The sequence below is a fragment of the Cynocephalus volans genome, chromosome 9 (genome assembly GCF_027409185.1).
Source record: "Cynocephalus volans isolate mCynVol1 chromosome 9, mCynVol1.pri, whole genome shotgun sequence".
NCBI classification, from domain to species: domain Eukaryota; kingdom Metazoa; phylum Chordata; class Mammalia; order Dermoptera; family Cynocephalidae; genus Cynocephalus; species Cynocephalus volans.
Window position 1 is genome coordinate 135473910 of NC_084468.1, and position 27515 is coordinate 135501424.

General features: G+C 36.8%; 1 protein-coding gene across 1 annotated transcript in view; it reads left to right on the top strand.

Annotated features, from left to right (window-relative positions):
• The first annotated feature begins 515 nt into the window (after window positions 1-515).
• Window positions 516-27515, top strand: part of MND1 (meiotic nuclear divisions 1) — a 76904-nt gene continuing 49904 nt past the window's right edge. The window contains exons 1-4 of the mRNA XM_063108731.1: window positions 516-616; window positions 6396-6461; window positions 11309-11366; window positions 14663-14811. Of these exons, the coding sequence (XP_062964801.1) occupies window positions 614-616; window positions 6396-6461; window positions 11309-11366; window positions 14663-14811 (276 nt within the window). The 5' untranslated portion in view covers window positions 516-613. The remainder of the gene's footprint in view (window positions 617-6395; window positions 6462-11308; window positions 11367-14662; window positions 14812-27515) is intronic.

Genomic DNA, 27515 nt, shown 5'->3' on the forward strand with positions numbered 1-27515 from the left:
CAGAGATTTTCCTCTGGTCATGAGCTAACATATTTTCCATCGTTTTGATTCAAAATTCATTCTGTTCTTTATCTTTGAAAAACCCTAAGGAAAAAACAGATGAATTTTTAAAAGCTGGAAAACTAGGCGATAGTGGACGGAGAGAAGAAAGGAACCGAGTCCGCCCCGGAGTGGACAACGCCGGATGGATGCAGGCAGCATTCCCTTCCCCAGCAGCCAAATTGCCTCTATTTTTTAAGACAAACTTAGGCCAGATTTCCGCGGCGCCTAGAAAACGCATATCAAAGTGAGGGCTCAAGACTTTCTAGGAAGTACTTTCAAAAAGTCACGTTCAATATAGGACAGAAGAGGAAACAGCTCGGCCACCCGACGCGTGTGACGGAGCGTCGACCAGGGCCCCGCCCCGGTCCCCGCCCCGGCTCGCTGCTCGGCGGAGCCGCCAGGGGTCGCTGCGCGCCGTGCAGACGAGGTCGGCCTCTCCTATATCCTCCCCTTCACTGCTCCGGCCCTCAGAACGGCGTTGGCGCCAAAATCAAACCCGCCCTAGGCCGCCCCGCTCCTCGCCTCAGGCGCCGGCAGCGCCATCGCCACCGGGAAGCCCGCCGCCCGCGCCATGGTAAGAACTGAGGGCACAATCCCGGGTTCGTTTCTCTCTAGTCCCCCCGGCGGCCTGAAGCCCCGGCCTGGCGTTGGCCGCCCAGCCGGGCTGCAGGGGCGGGCTCCCGGTCCTCGGGCTCCCAGCCTGTGCAGGTCGGGTCGGCGCCGCGGCCAAGCCGCCCTTCCCCGCCGCACGCCCGGAGCGGGGAGCTGGGAGCCGGGAGGCGCGGGGGCCTACGCGGCCTCCCTGCCCGTCTGCACCCGCCTCTGTCCCCGGGGCCCGGCCGGAGGGTTCTGTTAGAGCGCGGGGAGCGTTCGCGAGCGTGACCCGAGAATCCCACAACTCCGTTGTTTGTTAAAATGGCCACTGCCCCGACGCCTCCGGCTTCGGTCACGCGAGGGCCAGCCCCCTGTAGGTTTTGGTACGATTCCAGATTGTCTCTTTGTGAGCTCCAGTCCCTTCCATAAACCGTCCAAGTTTCATGCCACTTATTTTCTGCTTCTCTTGGCAGAGAATTCGCATCTCATTAAATGGACTAAGGCTTTGATATCTTAATTTAGTTACGTGGCCGTTATTCTGCCGAGCTCCTGGTGAACAAGGATGTAGTTGTACCGTGTTTATTTGACTATACCTTGTCCAGATGTGATTATAACTGATAACGGCCTCTTTGTGGTTAAACTAACACCCCAGCCACCTGGGCGTAAAATGGTCTAAGGATCCAAACAGGACCACAGTTAAAAAATGTGTTATCATATTTCTCTTTATAGAATTGCTGGCCTAATATAACTGACTACTGAGAACTACGTAGCACAAGTGCATTACCTTTGTGCTCTTATCTAATGTCTCTTTACACGTGAATCAACTTTTTTTTTTTTTTTTTTGTCTTTTTTTTTTTTTTCTGACCGTGCGCCGGCCAGTCCTATATAGGATTCGAACCCGCGGCAGGAGCGTCGCCGCGCTCCCAGCGCCGCACTCTCCCGAGGGCGCCACGGGCTCGGCCCTCAACTTTTTTAAAAAATGAAATATCAGTGTTTGTTATAGCAATATGCACATTGTCCCCCCAAAAGGAAACAAATGTTCAGAAATGGGAGATTCCAACGAACAGATAAACCCTTCACCTGACATTCACATCTGATATTAGTTTAATTTACTTTATTTATTTATTTATACATACATACATACATACATACATACATACATACATACATACATACATACAATCCCAAAATTCTTTTATCCAAAAATAGTTTGGGGCATATTATTAAAAATCGGTTTAAGTGTTTAGTTGATTTGTGAGAGTCTTATACAAGCACAACTTGAACACACTTGAGAAAAGAAAACCAAAGACAAAAACAAACATCTCTATAACCCTTTCAAAGAGTTTCATTCAAATACAAGTTTAGATAATATGCTAGTAAAGAAAAAAAAAGATTTAGATGAAAAAGTTTATGGAAGAGACACTAATCAATCATCAAATGTAATTTTTCCCCCTGAAATAGCAATTTTAGACTGCTGTTCTATTCTCCTCCTGCTCGCTTCCCACGAAGGATGAAGCAGCAGCTGCGATTGCTGTTTTGTATTTTCGAGTCCTCTTGTGCACTCTTATTAAACCAGTTCTTCATCTGACAGGTTCATTTTGTTGAAAACCTGAAGTTTTGTTTTTAAGAACCTGTTTACAGTAATTTCTTCTAGAGCTTTTACATCTAGATAAAGAATGGAAAATCACTTATTTAAATTTCCTGGCTTGTGTTTAATTTACTTTAAATAAATTAGGTCTAATTTCTCTTTTGCCAATAATTCCTTACCCATATCAAACACTGACACAGTCAACCTATTATGTGTAATGACAAAGGCAATTTTTACTAACGAAATTTAAATGTAAAACGAAACGTAACATAATTCAGAGCTTGGTGAATAAACACCCATTTTATTTCGCTTAAATACCATCTAATACTAAATGGTTTGATGTGCTGTTAACAGTTTTCAGATGCGTACTTCTGATAATGAGAAACCTAAAACAAATTGGAATAAAACTTTTTGTAAGATGTGTACTTTCTATTTTTTATAGTGTTATGTTGGTCAAATCTTTCCTGATTGTGAATTAATAGAAATTTGTTTTGATTTGGTTGGATATATTGGGTAAACAGTTATAAGTCCGGGTGTATTCTTGAAATATGGAGAAGTGCAGTGCTCAACTCTGAAGGCCATAGATGGCATCTACTTTTTAATTTTCAAAATTTTATTGTAATTGATCAGGACTGATGAGGAATTCTGTAACTCCTAATTGGAGAAGGATCTTTAGATACATAATATTTTAAAGTGGTTTAAAATACTTTGGTCGACTAGGAAGCTTCATAATCCTCAGGTCAAGTTTTGAGTCACTTTACTTATAATTTGAATAATCTCTGTACTATCAAGAGGTTTTTTCTAGTCTTAAGTATTAAAGGAATCTTCGTTGATTTTTTTTTTTTTTTCGGAGAAATTTCCAAACATGGATATAAATATGGCTTCTCTTTCATTAGTTATTCTAATTCTGGCCATGATAGTCTCCTACTGTGGTTAATAATAAAAATTATTTTTAGTCATAAAAGAGTGGTGAATGAATCAGCCTGGAAACAACGTAAGTGAATGATACAGCTCATCCACATCTCTTGAGTAACTTTCGTAGCTACTTAACTATGTATTGAGAGATTTTCTAAAACTATGTGCCCCAGGACACTAGATTCTCTTCATTGACCTCCTCGGGGAAAGATTCTTTTGGAGGGCAACTGGCTTTCCAAGGGGCTGTTTATAATACCAAAATGTTAGGAGCCTTTTCTAAAACTTTGGGATTTGTTTTTTGCTGATGCAGCCACAAACTAAAGTCACAAAGGGATTCTCACTGTCCCACAGCACTCCTGACATGGCCTCCAGATTTTGGACTGAGAAAAGCAGGGTTTTTAACCATGGGGCACAATTAAAACACCTGGAGATTTTTAAAATATGCATGCCTAGGCCCCATCCTAGAGATTCTGGCTCAGTTAATATGAGATGTGCCTGGGCATCAGTATTTTTTAAAGCTCCTGAGATGATTCTAATATATGGCAGTTTGAGACCCATGCCCTGGAGAAATAAGCTGAAAGATCCTTCTAACTTCCTTTATTTATTCAGACATCTGCAGAGGTCAGAGGGAAGGGAGGCTAATAAAGCTGTACTGGACTGTAGCTCTTGGCCCTAGGTTTAGTGAACAGGTATTTACGGTTTCCTGGAACTTGCCTACCTGAGATTTCTCTGACTTATCTCGCCAAGCAAGGCAATACATGGGTATTACAGAATTCCCTATATTAATTCACCCTGTCTTGTATCCACGAGAGTGTGGAAGGTGTTGTGGGGCTTGGGAGCCTGAACAGCCTTAAACTTTAGAGTTGGGGGCTTTGATACATGGTCCTGAAGTTAAAGGCCACCCTTTATGTCTGTTCTGTCTAAGCTGGCACTAACCCCTGGGAAGGCAAAAGCAGTTCATGTTCTGAAGAAGTTTTTCAGTCTGCTGAGAAAGACAATAAACACATCTTTTAAGTGCATAAGTGGTTTGATGAAGGTGTGTCCTAGGAACACATGCTTAGCTTGGGAACTCAGGGAAGTTCTCCTGGAGAGAGAATGCCTAAACTAAGCCTTGGGACATGTTTTAGAGTTTTGAGAAACAAGAAGAGAAGGTGTTTTAGGTAGAGAAACAACATTTTGTAAAAGGCATAGAAATGAGACATACTACTTCAAGGAGAGAATTAGAAGTAGTTTTTGTATTACAGCTCAAGTTCCTTAACTTTCCATATTGTTATGATAAAATTTGAGGTGGGGAGTGGTAGAAGAGGCTATGAGAGGTAGGTTGGAGTCAGGAGATAGAGGGTCTTGTATATCATACTACTGGTGCTTGGATACTTATGGGTAGTTTGGAGCCACTGAAGGATTTTGAGCAAGGGAAAGGCCTGGTCAGATTTGCTTTTTCAAATGTGAACTTAGAGGGTGAGATAAGATGTAGTTGGGGGATCACAGGAGACAAATAATGAAGGCTTGAACTGAGGTAATGGTAGTAGAGATGGTTAAGCACTGAAATTGGCAGAACTTGGTGATTGGTTGTATGTGGGGGAGGAGAGAAGAAAGCCTGTAGGATGACTACCAGGCCTCTGGCTTGGGTAACAAGGTGGTATCTAACAGAGACTCGAGATCTAGAATAGCAGGTTAGGGGACTAGGTGTAAGTGAGGGAAGAGTTCAGTTTAGACCACCTGAGTTTAAAGTCTGTCCAGTAGACAGGTAGATACATGAGATTGAAACTAAGGAACACCCCCAGGGATGGATGTAAAGATTTGAGGTCTCAGCATAAGTGTTAATTAAAACCAAGAAAGCACATAAAATTAAAGAAAAGGGTGTTAGGCGATGGGGGGATTGATAACTGAACCCTAGGGAATAGTGTTTTAGAGTGGATAGAAGGAGAAAAGTAAATACAAACTTTGAGGCTACTTATTTACCCATGTGACTCATCAAGAAACACCTGGTAATTTTATTGCTGTAGAAATGAGTTAGGGGGTTTCTAGTTTTGTAAGAAGAATTAAGACTCGTGTATTCTGGTATGTAGTGAGAATGGCAATTCCAAATCCCTTGCCCCATCTATTATAAGTTCATATTTTGTGATGGAGTTTTGGTTGGATAAGGTCAGTCTTTAATTGTTTTATATCTGCTTTTTAAGTAAGCAGTTAATGTTCCCTATGATCACATGCAATTTTTGAGAAAGATGCAGATCACTTAAGAGATGTTAGTGTGGAATCCTACGTTAGAGACCTAGAGATGATGGTTCTCACTCTTTTCTGCAAATCTTTGGGTTGAAGAAATTTGGCTCTCTTTTTTTAAAAAAATTGAATTTTGGTTTTATGTATACTATATATAATATATAGTAAAATTTATTATAACTTATACATTTCAGTTACATATTAATTATCTTAATTTCAAATTGGCTAAACAGTATTCCAGAATAATAGTAACCTGAGTAGGTTTCTATTTTCTACCTGGGTAGATTTTTCTTGCTCTAGCCTACCTTCCACATTACTGTTATAATTAATTTACTAAAATGTAACTCTAATCTTGTCATTCCCCTGCTTTAGAAATTACTCAGTAGCTCTGTCTTGTCTGGAATAAAGTCCACTCTCCTGGGTTAGATAGTTAGCCTTCCACAATCTGGCCCCAGACAACCTTTCTCATCTCATCTGCTCTTCTCCCTGCACACTCCATAAAATAACCATCCCAGAGTGCTTGTCTTTCTGGAGCATTCCGTGTACTTCCATTATATTGTGCCTGTGTGTGGTCTGCCAAGGACACACTTCTCACCATTTCTCAACTTGCCAAAATCCTCTTCATCTCTAGCCTTCTAGATAACCTTTCTTTCTCCCCAGGGTGGAATTAGTTTATTCTATCCTGGGTATTTATGTAGCAATTTGAGCATGTAGCTGTTCATTAGTTATAAGTAATTGTGTCTATTTATTTTCTTTGAGGGATTGTAAACCTTTTGAGGGTAAATACAGTGGCTTATCATTAATTCGTTTTATAAATATTGAATTTCTACAAAATGCCAGTCTCTTTGTCAGTCACTATACTTATTATATTGGCAGCACCTACCACAAGGGTTTAGGCCTGGCTCTGAGATTATCAGACCTGGTGGTAACAGACAAGATTATGTATAAAATTTCAGATAATGTTTCAGACCAAGTTGTTTTAAAATGTGTTGTTTTAAAAAAGTACAGTGTTTACTTTTCTACTTTTGTGCTTTAGTCAAAGAAGAAAGGACTGAGTGCAGAAGAAAAGAGAGCTCGTATGATGGAAATATTTTTTGAAACAGTAAGTTGTTTTCCTTAAGATTTTCCTTAAGTATTTTGCGTAATTTTCATGTTAAGTATATGTCATTCGATGTTAACTGTCCCTTCTTCATTAGAGATTAATATTGACCAGTTTCTTAAAGAATGAATAAGATTCTACAAACGTTTGTGGTTCCTGTGAGCTATGGAGTATGAAAGAACCATATCCCATTGTTGGTAGTCTCTTTTTGGGGGGCGGGGCGGGGGGAAAGTTGGTCGGTTCCGGAATCCAAACCCTTGACTTTGGTGGTGTTATCAGTACCGTGCTCTAACCAAGTGAACGACTGGCCAGCCTGGTAGAGTCTCTTCTATCCAGACTGTTACATACTGGCACCAGATTATCTTTCTGAAGCACGTATTTGATTGTTTCTTCCCTTTTCTGCCTGAAAATAATAATGGATAATAGCTAACATCCACTGAGTGCTGCCTAGGTGACAATCACTGTTCCAACACTTGGTGAAGATTATGTTTTATCCATACATCAACTCTGTAAGGTAGGAACTATTGTTGTCATCCTCATTTTATAGATGAGAACACCTGAGACACAGAGTACCTAGGAAGCTGGTCCTGGGTCTCAAAAAATAGAAGTGATAGTACCAGGATTCAAACGAGGGAGGATCATCTGATTTTAGAGGGAGTAAAAAATACTGCCTCTTTGCATGTATAAATTTGTCTATAGTGTAACATACATATGATGCAGGCCTCCTTAATTTATTCCAGAAATTTGTGCCTGCCACTATAGGTTGAGCATCCCACATCTCAAAATCCAAGATCCGAATGCTCCAAAATCTGAAATTTGAGTGCCAACATGAGGCTCAAAGGAAATGCTTTCTGGAGTATTTTGGATTTTCAGATTTGGGACACTCAACTGGTATAATGCAAATATTCCAAAATCCAAAAAAATCTGAAATCCATCTGGTCCCAAGCTTTTTGGATAAGGGATGCTCAACCTGTAATGGAAAGTACGTTTAAGACTTCAACTCCTAAGTGGCAGAGCCAAGGTTCAAACCCAGGCACCTGGGTCTAGAGCCTACTCTCTTCACCGTGTTGCTTGCTATACAGTGGCTTTTCTTTGCTTCCATGTCAAATAGACCTTTGAGCTAAAAAATAAAAAAAAAGAGAGAGAAAAATTAAGTCCGTGTGGCTTGGCAGGACCTTCAAAGCCTAGTCAGCCCCACCCTACTGGCTATTTTTATCATATCCAAATGTGAATAAGATGGGGAAAATGGTAAAATAATATTAAATTAATAAGATCCCTTTTCATTTTGATAAGGCAGATACTTAGTAAAACAAGCAAAATAAACTGGGGATTTTTTTTTTAAAGTATTTGCCCTCTAAGTGTAATCTTACTGTTCCTAAAAGTCATTGGCAGTTCAGAACAGGGTATCATACTAATAATGATGATATGATTAGGAAGATAAATTGATGAAGTTTGTATGTGAAAATTCTGACAATTTATTCTTCTGCTGAGTAGAAATATTTTTCTTATGGATTCAGCGCAAGAAAAATAATTCCTGCTAGGCATAGAAAGCTGGGGAGAGGGGTTGGGGAAATTATTTTGTCCTTTACAATATTGCTAATTGTCTCAAGTATCAAAGTTGGCTGTTTCTGATTGAAAAATTTTCAATTCTGCCCTCATTGAATACCATTAAGACATTATAGACTAAGATACTAATGAGTATTAGCAACTTAAAGAAGTTCAGTAATCAGTGAGTTTTTCTGTAAAGCTAGGAATTAATTGTATTATTTATTGATTGATTTCAGTACATATATTCCTGTTTTTTCTACATTATAGTCTAATCAGTTGCTTCTCATTTATTTAATTAGTTCTTTGATGCAATTGAAGAATTTAACTGATTTGGGAAAAGTAACAGAGACCATTTCATTTATTCTGTCATGAATGGGATACGGTATATACAGGATCCAGACTTAAGACAAAAGTTGATAAATATTAGACATAAGCCCTTAAACAATTCAAAAATCAACACTATGGTGCAGAGTGAAAACCATTGATTCTGAAATTCAAGTTCTGGAATTTGGATTCTAATTCCATTGTTGCAATTGGGAAGTAAAAATTCCAACAAAATCAAATATGGTCACTCCAGGGTTTGTTATATAGTTTGACTTTATTTAGATGTGAATAGTAGCTCTTTTTTAAAACACTAATGTCATGGGAAAGTGCTCATAATATAATGTTAAGTAGAAAACACAATATAAAAAGTAATGCAGAATGATCACAAATATTAGCAGTAGTAAGTGGATTTTTATTTTATGCTCTATTTTCTCAGTTGCCTACACTGAACATACATTACCTTTTTAATCAAATGAGAAAACCAACTAACAGAGCACCACATACTGTGTTGCCTGTAATCATAAGCGGGCCATCCATGAAGTTTTGAAAAATTTTTTGAAACACAATCATTGGTAATGTTAACTTGTGAAGAGTAAGAACCTTCAGGCACAAAATAGTCCACCAATTAACATTTGTTGAGTTTTTCTAAAAATTACCTCAGCAAACACTTAAACGAGTAGCTCTTCATTGGCACACAAGTCTCTCTGGAATGACCATGCTTATACCCAGAGAATTTTATATAAATATATAAATGGAGAAAAAGAGACAGACATAATCATATATGTATTGATACATATGCATATAGATGTGCATGTGTGTTTGAAGAGCTAATGTAATAAAAAGATTTGTTTACCCATTGCACTCAGAAAGAACATGGGAACGGTACAGCTCAGTGATTGAGAACTTGCATCTGGAGCCTGTTTTTCCCGATAGCTTTGTAACCTTAAGCAAGTTACTTGGCCTTTCTACATCCCAGTTTCTTCATCTGTTAAAAAAGGATGATAATAATAGTAACCAGCTGAGTGTTGGTATGAGGATCAAATGTGATAATCTGTGTAAAGTATTAATGTAAAACATTACAATGCCTAGGTTTAAGTGCTTAATTAAATGTTAGCTAGTATTATAACTATGTGTTTTCCGTGGTATCTTACACATTTTTTTTTTAAGAGCTAGAACCATTGTGTTCATCTCTCCTTTAATATCTCTGTTTAATGCTGAGGAGCCTAAGAACAAAAATTTACTTGAGATCATTTGCTTTGTCCACTTAAATGACCACACGAGTTCTGAGGCTAGTTCTTTGCAAGCCCATTTATTTATAAAGCAACCAACCCCACTGGGGCGGCCAGTATGTGGAGGGCTCTTCCTTGGTAATCACATACAAGTATAGGCAGATACCTTAATGAGTTCATGTTCTTTTTGTAGGGAATCTAAAGCATTTGCAAAGAGGTTTGATTAATTCATTTTTCTAATGCATTAGGGGCCTAAAGTCAGTAATTTATTATATGTTCCCTAAGATCCTAAAGTATTAATCTTTAAGCAATTTATTCCCAGATGTGCAAAAATTGATCTCATACTCTCACTACATCCAATAACTTAGTATTTTCCTTATCTTACTAAATCTTAGGTGTAGTGAGATGAAATTTTTTCACCATTTTATTATGAAAAATTTCAAATATCAAATATACAGCACAGATGATGTAGCAGAGTTTTTCAGTGAATACCCATATGCCCACCACCGAGATTCTACCCTTAACATTTTACTCTACTTGCTTTATTATATATTCATCTATCCACTCCTTTATCCATCCATTGATTTTTGGGGAGGTGGGGGGACACTTCAAAGGAGTTCTTTACATATATCCTGGGTTCCAGGCTTTTGTTGGGTCCATATTTTGCAAATATTTTCTTTTAGTTAGTGTTTGTCTTTTCAATTTCTTAACAGTGTCCTTGGATGAGCAGAAGTTTTTAATTTTTATGAAGTTTAATTTTTATCCAATTGAAGTTGCCTTTTCAAGTTTATTTTGAAAGAAATGGACCCAAGATTTCCATAACAATAATCACAGTATTTCTGTTCTAATTACCGAATACTTTAGTCTTTTCAAATAATTTCATTTTTGTTATCCAAGTTTTTTTTTTTTTTTTTTTTACCACTTCAAGTAAGGCTTATTACCAGTAGAAAGGAGTATTCTATGTAGATTGTTTTTCTGACCGTAATATTAAATATTCTACATACATATCTTTCCATAATGTTTTGTTTTGCATATGGTGGACATTCAATATGTATAGGTGAATAATTGATAGGAGGCAATGAATTGTATAATTTTCCTATTTAGGTATAGCTCTTCCATGAAACCACAAATGTAAAAACAATCTGACAGTCTGTTTTGCTTTTAGTTAGAACTGCTAACTCTGTGAAGTGTGATAATATGCTAAGCAAAGCACTGTTTGTGTTTTCTAAAATTCAAAGTGTCAGAGAAGCTAATTATTTCATGGTTCCAAGTAATCTGCCATAATAGTTTTTATTCTTCAGTGAGAAGATGTTCTTTAGGTTCTGACCCCCAAATGCTTTTTTGCTCATGCAAAAGTCTGTGCATTTTGAGTTCTATTGAGGGTATTGAATGAGATAATTGCAAAGTTTCTCCTAACTCCAATATACTTGTTCTGTTGTACTGTTCATTTCCAGACATAGGTTTGTTTTTGTTTTTTAAAAAAATGATTGGTAAGGGGATCTTAACCCTTGACTTGGTGTTGTCAGCATCACGCTCTCCCAAGTGAGCTAACCAGCCATCGCAATATAGGGATCCGAACCCATGGCCTGGATGTTATCAGCACCACACTTTCCCAAGTGAGCCACAGGCTGGCCCTCAGACATAGTTTTTTAATACAATGTTTTATGAACATAATTCTGGTAAATATGGTATATAGTAGAAAACAATGCATGTTTTTCATCTTTTTTTTTTTTTAACCTTCTTAAACAGAAAGATGTATTTCAATTAAAAGACTTGGAGAAGATTGCTCCCAAAGAGAAAGGCATTAGTAAGTATCGATGATATGCTTGAATATTTTGGGAAATATCTGTCATCTTTTCTGCCAACAGTCTTTCACGCTATGGAAAACAAATTTCTGGAGATGTATGAATGTATGTAAAGAATGTATGTAAAAGTCCCTGTGTTTTGTGTATGGAGCATCTGCTCTAGAAAAATTTAAAATGGAATACACATGTACACATACCTATACATACACACACAATATATACATTAATTTGTGTGTGTAATTTACTTCAAAAGAAGTAAAAGCTATTCATGTATGTTCTAGTATTTATTAAATGCAACTTCATATCTTTACATGTTGTATTAATTTCCTAGGGCTGTTGTAAAAAATTATCACAAATGTGGTGGCTTAAAACAAGAGAAATTTATTTTCTGACAGTTCTGGAGGCCAGAAGTTTGAAATCAAGGTGTTGGCAGGTGTATTAGTCCTTTTTGTGTTGCTAAAACAACACCTGAGACTGGGTAATTTATAAAGAACAGTTTTATTTGGCTCGCAGTTCTGGGACAGCTGCATCTGGCACAGGCCTCAGGGTGCTTCTACTCATGGTGGAAAGCAACAGTCAGCTGGCAGGTACAAGCAAATCACATGGTGAGAGGAGCAAGAGAGAGAGAGAGGGGAGTGCCAGGGTCTTTTAAACAACCGTCCCTTGTGGGAACTAATAGTGTGAGCTCTCACTCAGGCTCCCCTCCCCCAGGGAGAGCAGTAATCCATTCATGAGAGATCCACCCCCATGACTCAAACAGTTCCCAGCACTGCCACAGTGGGGATCAGATTTCCACGTGAGTTTTGGCTAGGACAACACATGCAAACTCTATCAGCAGGATTGGTTCCTTATGGAGGTTCTGAAGGAGAATCCATTTCACGCTTCTCTTCTAACTTCTGGTGGCTGCCAGCAGTGCTTGGCTTATAGACAACAGCACTCTGATCTGTGTCTTCGTCTTTACATGGCCTTCCCTTCTGTGTCAGTGTGTTTTTTCCCCTTCTGTCTCTTAAAAGGACAAAAGTCATTGGATTTAGGACCCACCCTAAATTCAGGATGATCTCCTCTTGAGATCCTTAACTTAATTATTAATTACATTTGCAGAGACCCATTTCCCAAGTAAGGTTACAGTCAGGTTCCAGGGGGTTAGGACTTTGGATATATCTTTTGGGGGGGGGGTCATTATTAAATCCACTACACATGATATATACTTTAAAAAAAACCTTTCTGATTATATAAGTTATACATGTTTATTTTAACAAATTTGGAAACTGTAAAAAATATAATGAAGATAATAGTTATTCATAATCCCTCTATTCTCCGGTCACCACTGTTAACATCTTGGTGTATTTTGATGTTTTATTCCTAGGTTCTGTTTGTCTGTGTGTTTATGTATCTGGCTTTCTCTGTGAAAGGGAACCATGCTGCACATACAGTTTTGTGTTTTTGTCTTTTTTCACGTAACATATTATTTACATTTTCTCATATTTTCTTTAAAAAAAATGCGTTACATCTGAGTCTCCTAATATTTCTTTCTCTGACAGCCCATCATACTATAATTTGCCTAGCCTGTTACCTTTTGTTGAATATTTAGGTTGTTTCCAAATATTGCTGCTAAAAATAATGTGTATTTAACATGCTGTCTGTCCTGGACTGAATTGTGTCCCCCCAAAATTCATATGTTGAATCACTAACCCCTAATGTAATTGTATTTGGAGAAAGGACTTTTAGGAAGTAATTAGGGTTAAAAGATAGAGCCCTAATCCTGTAGGCTTGGTGGCCTTATAAGAAGAGGAAGATGGATCTCTCTTTGTATGCATTCACTGAGGAAAGCCCATATTGGGACACTGTGAGAAGATAGCCATCTGCAAGCCAGGAAGAGAGCCCTCATCAGGAACTGAATTGGCCACCGCCTAGCCTCCAGAATTGTGAGAAATAAATTTGTGGTATTTTGTTATGGCAGCTCAAGCAGACTAAGACACTATCCATAAATTTTTCTCCACATCTTGTCTTACTTCATTCGGAATTGTAACTAGAAATAGAGATATGGAGAATATAGAGATTTGTGTAGTTATTAAGCTTTTTAATATGTATTCTCAAATTTCCTTCAGGTAAGGCTATATACCAATTTATACTCACAAATTTCTTGAAACTGTTTTCATTTTTAGAACTCTGACATCTTATTTCAGTTTGTACTTCTTTACAAGTGGGGTTGAATGTTTTGCACATTTGATGTTGATTTTATTTAATAAATATTTAAATTTTTAAGTAATAATAATTTAATAATTAAATAAAATAAATTATAAATTTAATAATTTTTTAATAGTGTTAGTAATATATTTGGGGATCTGTTCTAGGAAAAATTAAAATGGACATTGAAATATGGATATATTTCTTAGTACAGAGAAAGTAAAAATTGTTAATGGATTTCAGACATTTATGAAATGTGACTGCATTTTTACATGGTATTTTTAAAAACCTTTTTCTGATTTTTAATCTTAACCCTAACTATAGCATCTAGCTTATTTCTTTATTGTTTAATTTTTCATAATTGTTTTGTTTTATTTTTCTTAGCAAAAGGTGATGTTCATTGTTGGGGGAGGGAAAAAGAAGCAAAAAGAAAGAAATAAAAATTGCTGGTTACTACCATCCAAAGATAACCACTGTCACATTAGTGTATCCTGTCCTTTAACTTTATTTTTCTATATAATACATTTTGAATATATGTTCATGTCATTGAATATTCTTTTATAACATAAATGATTGCATAGTATTTCACTGCAATAAAATACTTTTAAAAAACCAGTTACTGGACTGGTTTCCAGTTTTTGCTGTTGAAAACAATGCTTTGACAAGTATATGCATATTCATTATTTTCTTTGGCTGAATTTATAAAAGGGGAATTTTTCCATAAAAAAATGCATAAATCTAAAGTTTTAGATACATACTGCCACATTTCTCAGCCCATGTTGAGAGTGCCCATTTCCTTGAGTTCTTCCTTATGTGTTTTAGTGTTTTAAATTTGGTAATCAAGAAGTCATATCTCATTGCTTTATTTACATTTCCTTATTTATTAGTGGGATTGAACATTTTTCTTATATATTGGCCATGCATATTTTGTAGATGCTCATTAATGTACTTCTATTGTTTTTCTATGTCTTTTTTTGCCATTAAGAGCTCCTTATTTAGCTTATTAACTCTTGATCTGTAATATTTTTTGCAACTCTTTCCCCAGTTATTTGCCTTTTAATTTTATTTATAGTGTTTCTTAACATACAGTCTTAAAAATTATCTCTCCTAGCTGCTATGTCAGTGAAAGAAGTCCTTCAAAGTTTAGTTGATGATGGTATGGTTGACTGTGAGAGGATTGGAACTTCTAATTATTATTGGGCATTTCCAAGTAAAGCTCTTCATGCCAGGAAACGTAAGTTGGAGGCTCTGGAATTTCAGGTAAACTACCACAGTTAAAAATAAGTAGATTTGCTACACAACAAAAAGATTTTCATTTACTTAATCTCTTTTTGTTTAGTGGTTTCCCTTATGTTTTTAACATACATTATTTGACTCAAAGTCTAAAGGTACTCAACATCTTTCTTTCTCCTAAACTGTACAAGGACCTTAAAATGTTTTAACTTTCATGTTATCACATGTCATGATATTGTTTTCTAATATTTTAATTTCTTTTTCTAACCAATAGACTTTTTTTTTTTTTTTGAGCAGTTTTAGGTTTACAGACAACTTGATGGAAAAGTACAGAGAGTTCCCAAATACCTACTCCTTCACCCTCCTCACCATGTACACAATTTCCCCTATTATTTACATCCTGTGTTAGTGTGGTACATTTGTTACAGTTGATGAGCCAATATTGATAACTTATTAACTTACTAACTAAAATCCATAGTTAACATTGGGGTTCAGTTTTTGTGTTGTACATTGTTTGGATTTTTACAAATGCATGATGACATGTGTCCACAATTACATTATCATACCAGACTAGTTTCTCTGCCTAAAAATCCTTTAGGCTACACCTGGTCATCCCTCTTTGCCACTGGCAACCACGTGATCTTTTCACTGTCTCCACAGTTTTGCCCTTTCCAGAATGTCATATAGTTGGAATTATACAGTATGTAGGCTTTTTGGACTGTCCCCTTTTACTTAACAGTATGCGTTTAAGGTTCCTCCATGTTTTTTGGTGGCTTGATAGCTCATTTCTATTTATTGCTGAATAATATCATACAGATATACCACAGTTTGTTTATCCACTGAGCTATTGGAGAACATCTTGGTTGCTTCTTATGAATAAAGCTACTATAAACATTTGTCTGCAGGTTTTTGTGTGGACATAAGTTTTTAATTCATTTCGGTAAATACCAAAGGGCATGATTGCTGGATTGTATTGGTATGTGTATGTTTTGTTTATAAGAAACTGCCAAACTGTCTTTCAAAGTGGCTATACCATTTTGCATTCCCAATGTTCCATATCATTGCCAGCATTTGTCAGTTTTATATTTTAGCCATTCTAATATGTGTGTAGTGGTATCTCATTGTTTTAATTTACGATTCCCTTGTGACATATGATGTGCAGCATCTTTTCATATGCTTATTTGCCACCTGTTTGAGAGAAGCTATTTGCTTAGATCTTTTGCCCATTTTTCAGTTGGGTTTTTGTTGTCATATTGTTGAATTTTAGGAGTTCTTTGTATCTTTTGGACACCAGTCCTTTGTCAGACATGTGTTTTTCAAAGATTTTCTCCCACTCTGTGGCTTCTCTATTCATTCTTTTCACAGTGTCTTTCACAGAACAGAGGTTTTCAATTTTAGTGAAGTCCAACTGATCAATTCTTTTTTCACAGATTGTTCTTCTGGTGTAGTATCCAAAAAGTCATGGCCAAACCCAAGTTCATATAGATTTTCTCCTGTGTTATCTTCTAGGAGTTTTATAGTTTTGCATTTTACATTTAGGTTTATTATCCTATTATTATTTTGAGTTAATTTTTGTGAAAGGTGGGAAATCTGTGTCTAAATATTTATTTTTTGTACATGGATGTCCAGAGTAACTGTATTTTAACAGGACTTATTTCCTTTGTGATTCTTTACATCTTATGTTATGGATTTTTAAATATTTCAAGGAGGAATCCAAACTGAAGGACATTCTTTAGTAATTTATTCAGCCAGGGTTTAAGAGTGGTAAACTCTCTCAATCTTTGTTTGAAAATGCCTAATTTTCCATCACTTCTTGAATATAGAATTCTTAGTTGCTTTTTCTTAGCATTTAAAAAATATTATTTTATTGTATTGTGGTATCTATTGTTGCTAATGAGAGACGTTTGCCATCAATCTAGTTGTCTTTTTTGTTTTCCTTAGTAATCCCTTTTCTGTTTGCTTTTGTATTAGTCCATTTCTTATAATAGAATAGCTGAAATGGGTAATTTATAAAGAAAAGGGGTCTAATTATTAACAGTTTGGGAAGCTAGGAAGTCCAGGGTCCAAAGGGTACATTTGGTAAGGGCCTTCTTCTTGGTGAGAACTCTACAGAGTCCTGTGGTGACCAGGGTATCACATGGCAAGAATGGCAAGAGCGTTTTAATGTGCTCATTTGCTCTCCTTATTGTCACCTCTCCCCCAGGGTGACAGAGATGGAGACACAAAAGATTACTCAAAGCCCATTTTTTCAGAGCAGTGAGAGGCCCAGAAGGGGTTAATTCCAGGAGACAACTTCTTCAAGAGAGAAGCATTCCTTGGAAAATAACCCCGAAGTAGGTTTTCTCTCAGTTTTTATTATCCAGGCAAAAAGCTACAGAAAAGAACACAGGTGGTTAATCAGTCATAGTAAAAACATAAACAAACTGGCTACATAACAATTTTCATTAAAGCAGGTGCAAATTAAAAATATTTTAAGCAATTTACCATCAAGGGAGTCATAAAACTAAGCCATGTGACATACAAAAGAACCAACTGGTGTGGCAACACTTAGTTCCCTAGGAAACTTAGAGAAGCAGTTGAAGGTGAAATGTGGAACTAACCACTAATTGGCAGAGTAGCCTTGAAGATTTTAGCTCACATATTTTTTCATAATTAGGTTTAGCTGCACCAACAGCGTCTGCCCTTAGAGCAAGCTCTTTTACTGTGTTACAATTTTCATATCCACACCAGAGACTTTTTAGTCCTGTGAAAGTTTTCTGTTTTTTCCCAAGCTTAGCATTTCTATGTGCAATACTAAAAGGTTAGGCTGTTCCCAAGCTGCAAGGCTTTGGCCTTGCTAAAACTACAGGACTGTGGCCCTACTATGCTAAAGGTTAAGGCCCTATGAAATACATGTGCTTTATTAATGTTAGTATGCTCCACACCTTATAAAGCCCTCAGTCTACTCCGTGATAACTCCTTAAACCACTAACCCATAACACTGTGAATGGATTAATCCATTCATGAGATCATAGTCCTCATGATCCAATCACTTCTCAAAGGCCCCACCTTTCAGATACCATATTGGAAATTAAGCTCTAACATGTGTTTTAGAGGGAACAGTCATTCAACCCATAGTGGCTTTTAAATTTTCCTTTAGTGTTTGATGTTATGTTTTGATGATGTTTTACCATGATGAGTCAGAGTTTGCATTTGTTTTTATTTCTTTAAAGATTTAAGTCTATTCTAGAAAATTCTCAGGTAGTATTACTTAAATAATTTCCTCTTCCCTATTATCTCTGTTCTTTTTTTCTGGAATTCCTATTTGGCATTCATTGGACTTCCTCATTTTATCCTCCATGTTGTTTAATCACTCTTTATTTTCCTATATCTTTGCATCTCTGTAATTCATTACAGTTAATTTTCTCAGCTCTCTTTCACTTATGATTTTTTAATAGCTATTTCTAATCAGCTACTTATACTGTTCATTGTGGTTTTTATTTCAATGATTATATGTCATCTCTAGAAATTCTGTTTGGTTCGTTTTTGGTTCTGCCTATCCTGTTTTTCTTACACTACTCTATTCTCTCATTATTACTTCTATTATTTTTATCTTTTATAATTTTGAACACACTTATTTTATATTTTAAGATTACTTAAATACCTCAAAATTTGGGAGGGCTATTAATTTGATTTATGTATCTACCAGCTACCCTTTGTGGTGTTTTGTTTCTCTATAAGTTTTTCTAATTTTTTATTTATGAGCTCTTGTTCAGTTGGTGATGTTTATTCTGTGGGAGCCACAGGTGCTCTGGTTTGTGAAATAGTGGTTTCAGGCTTGTTTCTTTGAGAGACTCTAGGTACTTTAGTAGTTAATGGACAAATTTTATGGTTTGCAATTTCAGTACCACATGGGTACTGTATATAATCCATTGTGCATGTCTAAACATGGCATGGATCTAACGATTTGTTTTTCTATAGGCAACCTCCCCCTCACCCCCAAGCAAACTGCAAGATAAGCTCCTTGTTATTTTCCCTGGACTTTTCTGATACTTTGAGTCTCTAGCAGTTTGAGCTACATGTGGGAGCCCAGTTCTAACTCTTCTCCTCTCATGACCCTTCTCATTTCCTTTCCTCATGTGCATGTTAGAATCCCAGACCCTAGCCACCAATGCATGTATCAGATCTGAACTCACTGGGCCACAGAACATCAGTTTTCCCTTACTGCTTTGACTTTGTTTTCTCTCATTTCTGTCACCTGGGGATAGTTCTTTTCTTCTTTTCAGCTTGGCTATATATCTTAACATGTCATTGTTATGTTTGATGTGACATTTGTATGTGTCAGTTGTGATTAGGAAACCCTTCCCTGACAGGTTAGTCCATTATTCTCATTCATGTTCCAACAGCACACTATATACCAGTGAATTATGATCATTTAGCATATTGAAATCAGTTTTATTAAAACTGTGATTTTAGATGTTAATGTAATTAAACCTAGGTTTAAAGTCTTCTCATTCCTTGAGACAGCAAAAATTGGAAGCACTGATTTGTTACACTTCTTTTCCTTATGTAATAGAGACGAAAAAAAGAATTATGCGATTACTCAAGCACTATGTATGCATTGAGGCCTGGACGGATTGCACTTCAGTAATTTCCCCATTAGGAGGAGAAAAACTGAATGCGTCAGCCTGATTTAAACTTAGCCTTTCCCTTTTATTGTCAACACAAGGAAGTTTCACAAGAAAATTCAATTGATTTAATCATTACAAAGAACACAAGGACTGGTAGCACCAGTGAAATAACAAAGTGACATTCTATAATGCAATTTGCAAAAGGTTAAGTCGATCCTCCAACAAAAGCTTGTTCTTAGCAAATACTGTCTTTTCCTACAGCAATTTCCTCAGTATTTTTGCATAATAATAAAGCAACTTTCTTAACATATCAATCAGTAGGTTAACTTGCTCCAGTCTGTCCTTGAACCAGCAATTTTGCTGTATTACAATTCTTTATCTACATCAGAGACTTTAGCCTGGGGAAAGTTTCCTGTCTTTTGCAAGCTTAACATTTCTATATGTAATTTTAAAAAGTTACATTATACCTGAAACTACAGGGCTTTGGCAACTAGGCCCTGTGAAATACATTTGCTTTATAAATGTTAGTATACTCCACATCTCCCCCATTTTATTTATTTAATTAAAAGAAAAAGCAAAAGCTATAGATCAAGTTTTCTCAGTTAAGACAAAAGAATTTTGTTAAAGCAAAGTATCATTTAGCATGGCAAGTCCTTTTAATTTATTCCAGGTGGGGACTGATGATGTCATCATCTCTCAGAGCTGTTGCATCAGCATCATTTCAGGTGGTGTGAATTGGGGTGATATTGCCAGTTGTTGAAACTCTGGAATGGCGTTCTGTTCTGTATAATAGTTGATTTTGAGTCCAGAGAGTTTGTTGGTGTTCACCCATCCAGGACATTACTGCTTTCAAAGCATCTAATCTTTGTAAAATTTTTTGATCAATTATAAATCTTTTGTTTAGGAACAGGATGTCTCATCCAAGTCATAGGCACCCTCTTTAAGGCTGAGAAAATTTAGCGAACTGCTTTCGTAGACAAGATATTATTTCCCCCTTTACGATCAAAGCATTCCTCATAAAAGCATTGATGATAGAAAAGGTTTTACTTTTCTTTGCATAGATCCCTCAAGGCTGGGAAGGCTCATTCCCAGGTTGTCATGTCCCACATCAGGGGGAAAGATGAAGCAGCAAGATGAAACAGCAGTTAGGCCAAATTACGGCAACATGAAGAGGGGTCAGGAATTTAGAAGAGACATGCTGTCTTATAACCAAAGTTTTAAATTACATCCTGTTATAAAGAGAGAGTTAATTTTTATTGAAGTTATGAAAATAGCCACATTGTCATAATAATCATAAAGATACTTAAAGTTATTAAATTTGGGCGAAATCAAATAGAGAGAAAACAAATGCTTTTATTCCTGTTTTAAATGATATTTTACCAAGCTGTTGTCAGTTAGAGATAGCTTAAGAGACAGAGTCTTAAATTTGGGAAACAAAACATTAAGAGAACCAGCAGTGTCTTAAAATAAGGAAATTGTAAAAACCCATAATTCTTTTTAATCAGTTCATTAATTAACTTTTGTTTTGACTTTGGTGAGTAATTTCGTAGACCCATCAGTTTCTTCGTTAGAATTTTGGAAATTTAGTTTGAAGGTATGAACTCAAAGTTAGTCAGGAAAGGGCCGGCCCGTGGCTCACTCGGGAGAGTGTGGTGCTGATAACACCAAGGCCCCGGGTTCGGATCCCATATAGGGATGGCCGGTTCGCTCACTGGCTGAGCGTGGTGCTGACAAAGTTAGTCAGGAAAGTGTACCTATCAGAGTTTTTTGGGTTTTTTTATGAAATATTTGAAGACATAACATTTTAAAATTATAATTGAACCAAGATTATGACAAGTAGCATTTATATCTAGACACAGATTTCCAAGAACCTTACAAAATTTTGAAACACATATTAATAACATCTCAATACTGACAGTGCTTTCCCATGTAGTCTAATTTATCAAATAAGCCAATTAGTTTTGATACATCTCTTCTATATCCTTTGAGAAGCTCCAGGGCCCTTGGGACTCCTCAAAGTTAGTTTAAATCAAAAGGTTGAGCTTTCAGAATTTAGTTTTGGAAAGTTTGTCAAACAACAAAGGCTTAAAACACTTAGGTGAATATGATCACAAATTACTACAAAAACTAAAGCGACAACGGATTTCAAATGGAGAGAGCACAAGAAATTATCATGCACAACTTAAAAGACCTCTAGAAAAGACAAATGTAATCCTGTTTGATTAGTAAACCCAGGCAAAGATGTATGCTGACAGGAACATTTTTATACGTTCAGGTTAGTAAATGGGGGTCTATTTGTCAGACCAGATTACACAAAACCCAGTTTAAGCCTCAGCTATTTTTACCAAATAAATATTTATACCAAATAAATATTTATAGTTTCACAGCCAAAAAACTTGTTGTATAAAATCTATACCCTTATCAGTTAATATTAATTAGGGCCTATGAGATACTGAGCATAGGTCCCTTTCACTAGCCATCCTGGGTCTCAGGTTTCCATGTGGCATTTAGGGCCATATGGAATCCAGAGAGGCAGAGGGCAGCATTTACGAAGGTAATGTCTAAAAGATATTGTTTCTTCCAGCATGGCCAGAAGGCAGAGCTGAGGCATATTGACCTCAAGACAAATTTAGGCAAAAGGTTTAAATCAAATTTTGAAGATGTATTTATTTTAACAAAACTTTAGAAAATTAAAGTCACATGAACTTGAAAAGGATACTTATTTATTTAATGAACGTGCATTAATTCTAAGCCAATTTGGTACCATGCAGACAATACACACACACATACAGACATGAACATGTAGACATAACATACAGCTCACATATGTATATATACGGGCATAAACAACAAAAACAAATAAGGATCTTATAGCTTTTGTTTAAAATGTAATAAAAAAAACTCACTAGTATAAAAGGACAGTCAGGTTTAGATTCTAAAGAATGTTTAAGCTTATCTGTGGGGCTTCACCCGGAAAGCAAGGTAACAAATTTACATTGTAAAGCAAAGTATGCAAGCCTTTTCAAGGAGATGCAGAGAAGGTTTTCTTCTTTTTAGAAAATAGCGTAGAACTCTACCATAGGATTTTGTGAAGAAATACATAGATGAGCCTAGAAGAAAATTTAGAAGTCTGTTCAAGATAACCAGCTCAATGCCAGGAAATTTGAGACCATCTAGTTAAACAGGTAGATTTTAGTCTAGTTTTTGTTTCTCAGATGGGTTACTGAGCTTCAGGGCTGAGCCACCAATCAGAGATGAAGCCATTTAACTCTGGGGGCTTTTAGAGAAAAACAGCATACCCAAAAGGAGGTATGGTTGGCATGCCATGGCTGCATTTCTCATAAAGCCTCAGGGTCAAGAAAAGAACCATTGCTTTAAAGAGAGAAGAGAAGCATTGTGCAGATAGGAAAACATGCTCAAACAAAACCAACATTGCAAAGAAATATTAACTTCTTTTACTTTAGATTGTCCAATTTAAAAGTTTATTCAGTAACTAGCAAAGATTAAGTTTTATCCTTTTTCGGTGACATAAACATGTCTTAGTTTTTTGTTAAGGCCTTGATAGGTTTCAAAGCGACTTGACATAGATTCCAAGTTGTTAGGTGGGAAGCCTTAACGAGACCCATTGCATAATTAACCAGTGACCAAATGGTTCCCAAATTCTTATGTTAAGGCTCCCTTCCTTGAGGTACCAAGGACATGGTTGTTTAATATCCACTAACAACTTTACAAGCTGCCGTTCAGTTATTTTACAGCCTGCTGCTTTAAGGAGACATTGGAGTTGTATGTTCAGTCTCCCCTTTTGTTAAAGAATTATCCATATTTTAAAAGTAAAAAGAAGGGAAAAATACCTTTGGGGTTGAAAAGACCTAACTTGACCTGCTGCAGCCGTGGACCCCTAATCGAGAACTGCTTGTGACCCCCTTTACCGGGGTTAGTCTCCCTTACCAGGACTTCCCTTGATGGGATGAGTAGCGGATGTTCTTTTTCTTTCCAAGGCTTGGCAGGTTGGTCTCTGATCCGTGGAGCCAGAATGCCTCACATGGGGCACCATTTTGTTGCACTCTCTTTGTCACCTCTCTTCCCCTGGGTGACAGAGATGCAAAGGATTACTCAAAGCTCATTTCTTCTGAGCACTGAGACACCCGAAAGGGTTAATTTCCTGGAACCCTCAAGAAAGAGGCATTCCACATCAGGAAATTAACCCCTCTGGGGGGTTAAATCATCACTACAGATTCAGAATAAAAACAACAAATTTATTGAATACCTGTTATCCTCTGTGTGGCAGATACTGTTCTAGGCACTTGGGATCCATTAGTGAACAAAAGGATGGAAGCAAGGAGACTAGGTAGCTTAAGTTATTAGAATAATCCCGCTACAAGGGAATGGTAGTTTGTACCAAGGTGGTAGCAGTAGGTTGGTGAGAAATTATTTAATTTGGGATATAGTTTGAGGGTAGAGCCAACAGGATTTCCCTATGGAACGGATGTGAAATGCGAGGGAAAGAAAGGAGTTGTATTAACTTCCTATGGCTGCTACATCAAATTATCATAAGCTTAGTGGCTTCAAATGACAAAAAATATTCTCTGGTTCTGGTAGCCATAAGTTCAAAGTCAGTGTTACTAGGCCAAAATCAAAGTTTTGGCAGGACCACACTCCCTCTGGAGGCTCTAGGGGAGAATCTGTTCCTTGCCTCTTCCAATTTCTGGTGGCTGCCAGCATCCCTTGACTTGTGGTCACAAAATTCCAATCTCTGCCTTCATGGTCTCATTGCCTTTTACCTTTCAGTGTGTGTCAGATTTCCCTTTTATAAGGATACATGTGATTGTTTTTAGGACTAATTCAGGATAATCTCCCCATCTTAAGATCTTTTATCATAACTGTAATATCTTTGCCATGTAAAATAATATCCACCGATTCCAGGGATTAGGACCTAATATTTGGTGTATGATATTTAGCCTACCATAAGAGTCATAGATGAATTCAAGATTTTTTAGTTGAGTAGCTGGTAGAGCAGATTCTAGAAGGAAGATCACAAATTCAGTTTTGACTGTGTTAGTTTGAAGTAGCTTTTAGACAAAGAAGTAGAAATATCAAAAGGAGTTAAAAATATGAATCTGTAATTCAAAGAGAAGTCTTAATAATTTAACCAGTTGCTTTATTAATCTCACTGCATATGGGGGAATCTTCACTGTATCCCCACTCTCAACTTGCTCCACATTTTCTTTGAAGGTCTGTAATTAGAGTGTTATTGGTTGAGAGTACTAGAACATTACTAGTGGGCTCATTTTAATGAACTAGAAACAGGAATGGGAAAATGTACAAGAATAATATTAACAACTGATATTTATTGAGCACTAGTGTCTGGAAGTGAACTGTGGTTTTAAATGTATTATCTCATTTAATCCTCACAATATTTTGAGGTTAGTATTATGACTATATTTATTTTATAGGTGAAGAAACTGAGGCACAGAGAGATTAAGTAATTTGTTATCCAGGGTCACACAGTGTGTGCAATTGGTGTTTGATCTTGGGTATTTTGAGTCCAGGGTCCTCATTCTTAATCAGTGCTTCTAGAAACAGGCAGCCTGTCTTTCTACTCTCCCCTCCATAATGTCCTCCATTTTCCCCTTGGCTGCTAGGGTGGGATAGAATGGAACATAGATGTCTCAGAAAGGGCTGTGTCTGGGCAGACATACTAAGGATACTTACCTTATCCTCTTTTATTAATAGTCTTGCTGAGCTATAATTCATGTACTATACAATTCACCCATTTAAAGTATATGATGTAATGGTTTTTAATATGTTCATAGATAAATGTGAAATCATCACTACAGTCAATTTTTACAACATTTTCATCACCTCAAAAAGAAACTCTGTACCCTCCAGCTGTTATTTTCCAAGCTTCTCAGCCCAACTGCAATATTCAGCCTTAGACAACCACTGATCTCCTTTCTGTCTCTATAGATTTCTCTGTTCTGGACATTTTTATAACTCCTTTCATATAAAATGTAGTCTTTTGTGACAGACATTTTTCACTTAGCATGTTTTCAAGGTTCATTCACATTGTAGTATGTATCAATACATCATTCCTTTTTGTGGCCAAATATTTCATTATGTGGTATATCACATTTTGTTTATCTATTTATCTGTTGATGGACATTTGGGTTGTTTTAACTTTTTGCCTCTTCTGAATAATGCTGCTTTAAACTTTCTTGTACAAGTTTTTGTGTGGACATGTGTTTTCATTTCTCTTGGGTATATACCTAGAAGCATTGCTGGGTCATATGATAACTCTATGTTTAATTATTTCAAGAACTGCTAGATTGTTTTCTAAAGCAGCTATACCATTTTAAATTCCCACTAGTAGTGTATGAGGGTTCTAATTTCGCCACATCCTCTCAGAGCTTGTTATTATCTGACTTTTTGATAGTAGCCATCCTAGTGAATATAACGTGCTGGCTCGTTGTGGCTTGGTTTTCTATTTCCCTGATGACTAATGATGTTGAGCATCTTTTTGTGTGCTTCTTGGCTACTTAGTCTTCCTTGGAGAAATGTCTATTCAGATCCTGTGCCCATATTTTATGTCTTAAACATGATGCTGCCTTTTTCTTTCCTGCTAGTAAACAACATGTATATTCATCACACCACAATTTTTTAAAAACTTAGTTATGTAATTATAAATTTGTACAGTTTAATTTACTTTTAGGCCTTATTGCATTTTCCTGTCTTCATTGTTTTTTGTTGTTGCTTTTTTCCTTTTTGAGAATTTCTTTGTCCTTCCTCTCTACTTAGCCAAATTCTAAACATCTCTCCTTTCAGAAACCTTCTTAAGTTCCCATAGCTCATAGTGTTCTTGCCCTTCTCTAAACTCTGTAATATTTTTAGTTTTACCACAAATAAAATATGTTGCTTTGGCAAATACTGCTGGTTGCCTATCTAATAAACATCGTCTCCTTTTTTACTAACAAAACACTTACTTTGTTGAGGGAACAGTGTGTCTTACTGAAAAATGCTCATCTTCTCAGATTCCCTGGCAACTAAGGGTGATGAAGGAAAAACAGTCCTGATAAATGAGATGTAAGTGGAAGACTAGCCTCTAGTTTCCTAAGAAAGTTTTTGCTTTCCTGATAAAAACAAAGCTACTTTCCCTTCTTTGTTTCTATAATTTGGACAAGTCCCCTTTCTTTTATTCTTTTCTGTGACATGATCCTATTGCAACACTAGGGTGACAAGCATGAGGATGAAGACCTGTTCCCAAAGAATGGCAGATTTGGCTGAGAAGATCTTGGGTTTCTGGTGGCATTTTGAGATAGTGTACTAGCCTTGGACTTCTTTACCCCTGGACTTTATACTACTTGAGAGAATTAAGCCCTCACTTAATCCAGTTTTAAGTATCCTGTTATTTGTAGCTGAATGTATTCTAAATAGAGTCATTTGATTTGCAGACTTTTACATAAATGTGATTTAGATCTTAGTTATCTATTGCTGTGTAACAAAACTGCATACTCCAAAACAGTGTGACTTCAAGAAACAAACATGGATATCTCACAGTGTCTGTGGATAAAGAGCCCAGGTATGGCTTAGTTGGCACCTCTGATTCAAGGTCTTACGTAAGGCTGTGGTCAAACTGTTGGCCAGGGCTGCATTCTCATCGAAGATTCATCTGGAAAAGGATCTGCTTCTAAGCTCAATCATGGGTTTATATAAAACTCAGTCCTGGGCCAGAATTCCCACACAGCCCAGGTGTATCTGACCTCACAAGACCTGGAAATGATTAAAAGGCCAACAATTAGAATCCGGTGCATACAAAAAGGTTTTCCCAGAGAATCAATAGCAAAGTAGCAATTTAGCGCAACCACAGAGCTTAAGTGCTGGTCCCCACAGAAAGTTACCCCAATTTTGGAATCAACCAAAACCACATACCAGAGACAAAGCTCTGATATTAACCAGTAAAGGTCTAACACCACCAAAGACACCTATAAAGCCTAGAAGAGGTAGCAGTCTCCTCGTATGCTCAGATAGCAATATAAAGGCAGAAAGATAGAGAAAGAAGAGAGAAATATGACACCAACAAAGAAAACAAATGAAGGACCAGCAATGGACCCAGAGGAGCACTGG